At 43.0% G+C, this 9,433-nt stretch overlaps 1 protein-coding gene across 1 annotated transcript in view; it reads left to right on the top strand.

Moving 5' to 3' along the window:
• Positions 1-416: 416 nt before the first annotated feature.
• Positions 417-9,433, top strand: part of KPNA3 (karyopherin subunit alpha 3) — an 84,708-nt gene continuing 75,691 nt past the window's right edge. The window contains exon 1 of the mRNA XM_007105312.4: positions 417-576. Within this exon, the coding sequence (XP_007105374.1) occupies positions 508-576 (69 nt within the window). The 5' untranslated portion in view covers positions 417-507. The remainder of the gene's footprint in view (positions 577-9,433) is intronic.

Raw genomic sequence — 9,433 nt, forward strand, 5'->3', positions numbered from 1 at the left:
GGTTCCCGGCATTCTCCTGGTTCTGTCAGGGCCGGGAGAATTATCCCCGCCGAAGGATGGCATGCTGGGAACTGTAGTTGCCTGCCGCAGCTCCGCGTCTCGGGGGCAGTAAAAGCGGCTAAGTCTGGCTCCATTGCTGGCGCATGACTTGCAGCTCCGAGGGGTTGTGGGGAGTCCTTGCTGGGGGGCGGGGGTTGGCGGGGGTCATCCCGAGAACCATCGGGCACATCCAGCCGGCTAGCATCCAGGCCGGAGGCCGCCTGCGTCACGTGACTCAAGGCTCTCCAGGCGCCCGCGGTTCCTCAGTGCTGTTCCCGCCCCGCCCCCCGTCTGTCCGCCTGAGCCTCCCCCGGCGCTGCTGCCACCTCGCGCTCGGAGGCGTCACGGAACGTGCTCTCCTCTCCCCCTCCCCCTCCCTTCCCTCCGGCCCTCCCCCACCTCCCCCTCCCGCGCCGAGACTCGCCGCCGCAGCCGCCGGAGTAGCCGCCGCCGGAGCAGCGCGCAGCCATGGCCGAGAACCCCGGCTTGGAGAACCACCGCATCAAGAGCTTTAAGAATAAGGGCCGAGATGTAGAGGTGAGTGTGCTTCCGCGGCTGGGGCCCGCCCGGCTAGCCCGCCTGGCCGCGCCGGCCCCGAGGCGGCAGGGAGGGGCGGGGGGCCGGCGCCGGGCTGGTTCTTGCCGGCTCGCGGTGGGTCGGAGTTGGCCGCCGCCTCTCGTCATCGCGGCTAGGGGCTGGGCGGAGCGGGCGGCGGGACGCGGGCCGGGCTGCAGCCGCCCTCCGGGGCTGCCGGCGCAGAGACCTGGAAATACCGGGGTTTTCGGCCCCGTCACGCGGGCGCGGCCTGCTGTCGGCGAGGAAGAGGTGTGGAGCTGAGGCGGGGTCCGCGGGCCGGGGCCTCGCGGGCCGGGGATGCTGCCGCCTGGAGCTGTCGACCGCCCCACCGAGGGGGCGGCCGCGGCTCACGCCCGCTCACCATGCAGCCTTCCGCCCGGCGCAGCCCCCTCAGTGCCTCCCGCGCTGCCGCACATGGAGCCTCGACTCTGCCGGTCCCCGCGCCTACCTTCTGCGAGCCGGGCCCAGGCGGGCGGTGGCGGCCCGCAGAGGGGGGTGGGGACCAGCCGGGTAACTGACTTGTCGGAGGGTGGTGGATGGGGGAGGGTAGGATGCGCCAGGACCGTTTTCTAATATTCCGGTGCGGTTCTCTGGAGCAGTCGTGCTGAGCTTTTCCAGCTCATACTCTCCTTACTGCTGGCATTTGGAGCAAGCTGAAGGTGGACAATAGTTTACCATCTATTGTGTGGAGGCTTTGGAAGAGACGTTGTTCCGACCTCCGCTCACAGGACCTGTTTTCTGAGCCTTTTCTTGTAGTGGGGGTGTGCATAGGGTGATCATTTCTTTGACACGTTTTACTGAAATAAATTGGATGCATACGTTCATACGGCCTTGTATATATTTCTTGCTCCAAACTGGTGGAATTTCCAAATGATTGCAAAACTGTAAACATTCATCGTGGTCACTCAGTTTGTTGCTACTCAGCGTGTTGCCATTGTCTCATTAAGGTGACATTAGCAGGTACTATTTGCAAACTCTGCTTATCCAGGCAGCGCTAGAGGTCTCTCTGCAGCTACCAAAAGCAGTGTAGTTTAATGCACAAACTTCACTGGGACTCTCACCTCTGGATTTGTTAGGGGGAAAGTGTTTCAAGTCCACAGCCTCTTCTTCTAATACTAGGTGACATGATTTGCAGTTTTGTCATTCTTGCTAAGGGGCCATTGTGACTAAGAAGTGTGCATTTTATCCTGTCCTAAAGAGAGAAGGTGGTGAGGGAAAATAATGCCAGTCAGCGTTCTGTTTTGTAGAAAAATAGAGAAAACACAGGCCATTTTTGGAGCTACAAAATTACATACCAATTAGGAAATACTATGGAATTCCCATTTGATTGAGACAAATAAAGTTCATCTATCTCTGTCCTGGTTATGGTTAAACTTCGTTTGTGAGAAATATTGATACTTATAAGAAAAAGTGAAACTTAGGAATAGCACCAAGAAATTTTGGAACTGCCTCTTGTTATTGGTCCTCTTGATGATAGGAGTTAAGTTTGAATTTTGCCCATCAGTAATTGTTCTTGAAGCTAACCACTATTATAAAACAAAAGTTAATGTAGTTTGAAAAAAATACCTGTATTGTTTGTATAGAAGAACTAATTAACATTCTTTCCTCTCTTGGATACTGGTACAGGTTTTTGTCTTATTTTTTGCCCCTATTGTGTTCTGGCAGCTCAGTGATACCTAGTAAGGACTTCTGTACATAATAGACACACAGTAAATATCTGCTGATAATCAGAATGTAACTAGTGACTTCTGGATGCATGCTTGCTAAGCCTTTCAGCCTGAAAATATTGGTGACATTACAGTTCCCAGAATGCAGGAGGGTAACTAAGGCATGAAATAGCAGACATTCAAATGGTAGTTCCATGTGTCACACACTATACTAAGAGCTTCATGATACCTCTTTTAATCCTGTGACAACTTTATTAGCTAGGTGTAGCATTATCCACACTTTACAGGAGGAAAGTATGTTAGATGAGGAAACTCAAGACTGTGTGTACAGCCTGCACAAGGTCATGGAGTGGGTATGAGCATTCGTTCATTAATTGTCTATTGGGTATCTAACATTGTTCAGTCTGTACCTCAAGGAGTTTACCTTTGCAGTTCTGTAAGAGTGTAGGAAAGTAAACTGATAATTACAATGCAGTACATCAGTAAGTGTATTCTGAGAATGCATGAGAAGATCCTGACTTGGAGCTGAGCAGTCAAGGGAGATGTTCTGGTTGATTCCTAGTGGATGAATGGGAGTGAGCTGATCCTGGATGAAAGAAAGTTGGCCTGGGAGAGGGAGAGAGCAAGGAAGGGGCATTCCAGACATCAGGGAGTGGTAATTGAAGAGTCCTGAGAATATAGGACTCTTCAGTTACTGCTGTAGTAGGACTCCTGAGAGAGAGGGATGCTAGAAATGTGACTAAAGGATGAAGTGGGGTCATATCTGATCAAGTGACTTTATTGTAGAATTTGGTATAACTGAGACTAGACACCATATCTAGTTTAGTCTTATCCATTTTAGAAACTATATTACACTAGAAACTTATGTTGCAGCTTAGCTCTGTGACTAGCATGATTATCAGGCTATTTCAAAACCAGTGAGATGTACTTTGATGAGATAGCATTCCTACTTTTTCACACATAGGATAGATAAAAGACAAAGCATTATAAATTATATAGCCAGCTGATACACAAATAAGATGCTAGGCGGAAGAGTAAAATACATATTTTCTAAAGAAAATTAAAATGTGGAGTTATGCTAGGGAATTGTGAGTAGGGAGAGGTTTCAGGAAGAAAGTAGTTTCATAGTCATTCAGTTGGGAATAGCTTCATAGAAAGGTTGGTGAATTTTATAGAAAGTATGGACTAAACTTGAACAGGGCACGTGAGAAATTAGTGAATAAAGATCCAGGTGAAAAAGAAGAGATTAGATTAAGGAGTGAAGAGGTGAGACTTCCAGGTGGCTTGTGGTGGTCTGAGAATATTTTTGTGGCAAAGAGTTGCTTGGAAACTTCTTGATATAGAGATCTGAAGGAATTTATTCTAGAGTAGAGTTAGGAGGTATAACATGATTACAGGAATGGAAAAAGGTGACTGGCAGTAATATCTAGAATTAATTCTGGAGGAATAGTTCTGTTATCCCATATGTAAGGAGGAATTTTCCCAAAAATTGAGGTCGGGGATGGTCCTAACATGGAATGAGGATATGAACCTCCTGCTCTTCCGTTGTTCTCTTCCTCTTCTGTGTGAAGCTCACGGGAGAGAAAAGGGATAACGCTTATCCTGAGGTTTATAGATGGAGGTAGGGGAGGGAGTAATTATCATGGACAGCAGTTCAAGGCTTGGGTAGGGTGAATGGATTTTGTAGCTACAACTAGGAAATACATAGTTCCATTTAGTAAATACTTAAAAATCAAACATGCAGGTAACTTCCATCCAGGTCAAGTTTTTCTTGCTCCTATACACTTCAAAGATATGACATTTTCATCAGTGACAACTAATAATTATTTGAAAATTCTTAACACTTACTGAATGTTTACAGTCAACCTGTACCAAGTACTTTATTTGGATTTTTTATCTACTCTTCACAGTCCTATAAAGTATGTATGTATTATTACCCACATTTACTTCCAAGGAAACTTGAAGCCTGCAGTTCTTAAGTTACTAGCCCCAAGTTCTAGGGTGGTTTAAGGGGCAGAGCCTAGACTAAAGAGAAGCAGCATGACACTAAAGCCAGAACTCTTGCTCACTGTGCTTTACTGTCTCTTCACTGAGTGGAGCCTAAGACTTGACTTGTATGGATGCACATCTGAAGGTTAATTAATGGGGAAAATATTTAATAAATCTTGACTATATCAGGGAAATTCCTCTTTTGATATTTTAAAACCTTGCAGATAAAAACTTTTGACATCCTATTTATCATTTGATTTATTTACCTTCTATTTTTTCAGTTTTGCAAAGTTTCTTTATTAGTAAGAAGCCAGTTCATTGGTTTCACTGAAAAATAAGAACCCATATCTTTGGCCTTAACACTTAAACTTTAGGCTTCAATTTCTAATGCTAGGGATAAATATCTTCTCATTTGTAAATTCATCTAGCACTACCAAACTTGCTTCTCTCTCTGGAACCTTTGTTGGTAAGGAAATTAGTGAATAAAGATCCAGGTGAAAAAGAAGAGATTAGATTAAGGAGTGAAGAGGTGAGACTTCCAGGTGGCTTGTGGTGGTCTGAGAATATTTTTGTGGCAAAGAGTTGCTTGGAAACTTCTTGATATAGAGATCTGAAGGAATTTATTCTAGAGTAGAGTTAGGAGGTATAACATGATTACAGGAATGGAAAAAGGTGACTGGCAGTAATATCTAGAATTAATTCTGGAGGAATAGTTCTGTTATCCCATATGTAAGGAGGAATTTTCCCAAAAATTGAGGTCGGGGATGGTCCTAACATGGAATGAGGATATGAACCTCCTGCTCTTCCGTTGTTCTCTTCCTCTTCTGTGTGAAGCTCACGGGAGAGAAAAGGGATAACGCTTATCCTGAGGTTTATAGATGGAGGTAGGGGAGGGAGTAATTATCATGGACAGCAGTTCAAGGCTTGGGTAGGGTGAATGGATTTTGTAGCTACAACTAGGAAATACATAGTTCCATTTAGTAAATACTTAAAAATCAAACATGCAGGTAACTTCCATCCAGGTCAAGTTTTTCTTGCTCCTATACACTTCAAAGATATGACATTTTCATCAGTGACAACTAATAATTATTTGAAAATTCTTAACACTTACTGAATGTTTACAGTCAACCTGTACCAAGTACTTTATTTGGATTTTTTATCTACTCTTCACAGTCCTATAAAGTATGTATGTATTATTACCCACATTTACTTCCAAGGAAACTTGAAGCCTGCAGTTCTTAAGTTACTAGCCCCAAGTTCTAGGGTGGTTTAAGGGGCAGAGCCTAGACTAAAGAGAAGCAGCATGACACTAAAGCCAGAACTCTTGCTCACTGTGCTTTACTGTCTCTTCACTGAGTGGAGCCTAAGACTTGACTTGTATGGATGCACATCTGAAGGTTAATTAATGGGGAAAATATTTAATAAATCTTGACTATATCAGGGAAATTCCTCTTTTGATATTTTAAAACCTTGCAGATAAAAACTTTTGACATCCTATTTATCATTTGATTTATTTACCTTCTATTTTTTCAGTTTTGCAAAGTTTCTTTATTAGTAAGAAGCCAGTTCATTGGTTTCACTGAAAAATAAGAACCCATATCTTTGGCCTTAACACTTAAACTTTAGGCTTCAATTTCTAATGCTAGGGATAAATATCTTCTCATTTGTAAATTCATCTAGCACTACCAAACTTGCTTCTCTCTCTGGAACCTTTGTTGGTAAGTATTTCTATACTACCTAACTGTTCAAGCTTCAAACCTTATCCTTGACTTTGACTCCCTTCTTCCGTTCCTTCACTTTTCTGTGTTAGACATGTGATGAGCTCTCATATTTTTACCTTTGTTACCAACCTTACCACCCTGCCCTAGTTTAGGCCCCTGTCACTGTCTCCTATACAGGTGTGATAGTGCACCTGGTTTCCCTGTATCTTCCCTCCCCAGTGAACTTATGGATTGATCTTTCTGAAATCTTTTTGTGTTACTTCCCTGGCAAATCATCCCATTGCATTCAGGATAAAATTTAAAAAGTCCTTAGCATGCCCCACATAATTTCATAAAGAGGTCTGCCTTTTCTACCTCACCTACCGCTTTTCCTTATATTTCCTATATATTTTGTATTGCTGTCCATGATAAAGTACTTGAGATGGGGCTGTAACCAACACGTTTCCTTCCCATGCCTTTATATATGCTGTTCTCCTGAATGCCTTCTTTTGCTATCTGTTTGGTGGGGCTCACTCTGGCAAACTCTTTCTTCACTCATACTCCTTCATATAACTCTGGAACACCAAGATTGCAGTTCTGCCATACCATGTCATTATAGTTCAAAAAAACCTTCAGAAATTCTCCACAGGGCCTTTCCTGACTAATAACATACTTAGTACAATCAGTCCCTATTTTTTCCCTTCTCTCTGTGCTTTTTTCTAAGTGAGTTTTCCTTTCCCTCTTTGGGATAGATTGCTGTGATGTACAACAAATTCTGTGTGTGTATTGCAGCTGTTAAAGTATGTGGTCTCTGTCAAGAAGCCCACTCATGGTAGGGACCTTGGGTCATTTAGTGACCAGTATATAAAATTTAAGAAATACTCTTTAAAAGAGACTAGATAGTGTACTCGGGAGTGAAAGGTATAGTATTATTCTAAAATATTAATAATTTCTCCTTTTAACAGCTTTATTGGAGTATAATTGCTTTACAATGGTGTGTTAGTTTCTGCTTTACAACAAAGTGAATCAGTTATACATATACATATGTCCCCATATCTCTTCCCTCTTGTGTCTCCCTCCCTCCCACCCTCCCTATCCCACAATAATTTCTTTTGTTATTGACTTTATGGCATTGATACCATTGCCTACAACCCTCCTTTGACAATCTGTTCTGCTATAATGTATTTATGTAACATAAACTAATTCTTGCTTGAATGATAAAGAGGAATGATGTTAGTTCATGCAGAATTCATGTTGGTTGATATTTGATTTTTACCAGCACATTAACTGTTTAGCCCTCCCAAGTAGCAGCAGTTGAACACAAGTAGTTGAAGTACAGAAACAGTTGAAAATAGCAAGCCCAGGAGTATGCCTCTTGGCTCCAATTAACCATATGTTCTGACTCCAACTGTCTTTTTTTTTTTTTAATTAATTAATTAATTTAGGGCTGTGTTGGGTCTTCGTTTCTGTGCGAGGGCTTTCTCTAGTTGTGGCAAGCGGGGGCCACTCTTCATCGCGGTGCGCGGGCCTCTCACTGTCGCGGCCTCTCCTGTTGCAGAGCACAGGCTCCAGACGCACAGGCTCAGTAGTTGTGGCTCACGGGCCTAGCTGCTCGGCAGCATGTGGGATCCTCCTGGACCAGGGCTCGAACCCGTGTCCCCTGCATTAGCAGGCAGATTCTCAACCACTGTGCCACCAGGGAAGCCCCAACTGTCTTGATATATTTCCCTCTTTCTTCCTAATTTTGCCCAACATGAAGTTTTTCAGGAATCTATACGTCATATAGCAGGTACACTATCATTATCTTTTCTCAAATTCACTATCTGGACATATAATCTTTCCTGGTCCTTCTGCCTCATTGATTACTCTTTTTTGCTTGGCTTTGCTGGCTCTTCTTTCTTCCCATTGATTATAGGCATGCCTTGGGAGTCTGTCCACAACTCACTTCTCTATTGGCTTTTTCTTGCCCACATTAGCAGTTCCCTTAGTTTTAATGGTCATTTCAGTGTGGGGAACTTACATCTGTTTTAATCATCTGCTGGAAATTAATCACATGAGCATCACATCAGCTTCTCAAGCTCAAAGTGTTTAAAGCCTTTGTTTTTTCTTTTTTCTGATTATGGCATCATCACTCTCACTGTGACCTGAACTTGAAATTTGAGAGGTTTCTTGGACTCCTTCCTCATCTTCCACATTCAGTCAGATGCCAGTCATGTAGCTTGAATCTCTGTGCTGTCTCTGGATTTGGGCCCTGCCTCTCTATTCCACTGCCTCCAGCCTACTTTCAGCCTTATTACTTATCATCCAGCAGTTTAAAAGTTGCCTCCAAAGTGGTGTTCTTCCTCCAGTTCATGAGATTTTTTTAGTGAGCCTGATAACTGGTTATTTTTCCAGGTTCTGTGTCCGTCCCCCACCCCCCATCCCCACACCTTTAAGCTCTAGCAACACTGAACTTCTTATATGCTTATACATAATCTGGAATCCGGCTCTCCCCTGCTTGCCAATTCTATTTCTATTCTCAGGGCTATCCTGCTGACTGGAATATCCTTCCCTGCCTCCGGTTGCCTGGTTAATTCCTACCCCTCTTAAATACTCACCTCTGGATTTAGCTCTTCTGAGAAATCTTTCTGAATCTCCCCTAACCCCCCCAGGTTGCTAGGAACCTTTCTTTCCTCACTGTGGTTAGATAATATATTTTTATTATGTTTTATCTATTTCTCCTATATGTACCTCCATTACCTAGTTCTTAGTACAGTGGCTAGAACAAAATAAGCACTAAAATATTTCTTAAATAAGTACCTTCATTGTAAGTACCACCAGCACAATAATTTTCCTAAAATATGCTTTTTAACTGAAACTTCTACTCTTTCAGTGCCTTTTTTTAACTGCTTCCCAAATCAAGTCCAAACTTTTTATTATGATAGGTAAAATATTGGGAGATTAAGACACATTCATAGAGAAATAATTTTAAAAATGTTCTTATATGTCAATCATGACAGTTTACTCCCAAAGACTTACATACTTCTCTAAAAAATAAGAGTGCATTCTTAAATAAATACCACATCACCCTGACACAATTAATCATTTCCTAATAACAGCTAATGTAACCCACATTTAAATTTCCCCAGTTGTCCTTTAATTTTTTTTCTTTTTTAACATTTGGTTGTTAGAACCATGATTACACAAGATCTGATAACATTTGGTTATGTTTCTTAAGTTTCCTTTAAGAGACTCCTCCCACCATGTTTTTTTTTTTAACATCTTTTTTGGAGTATAATTGCTTTTACATTGTTGTGTTAGTTTCTGCTGTATATCAAAGTGAATCAGCTATTTGTATACATAACACAGTATGCCCTCCCTCTTGAGTCTCCCTCCCACCCTCCCTATCCCACCCCTCTAGGTGGTCACAAAGCACCGAGCTGATCTCCCTGTGCTAGGCAGCTGCTTCCCACTAGCTATCTG

This window comes from Physeter macrocephalus, chromosome 13 (assembly GCF_002837175.3).
Source record: "Physeter macrocephalus isolate SW-GA chromosome 13, ASM283717v5, whole genome shotgun sequence".
Classification (NCBI taxonomy): Eukaryota; Metazoa; Chordata; class Mammalia; order Artiodactyla; family Physeteridae; genus Physeter; species Physeter macrocephalus.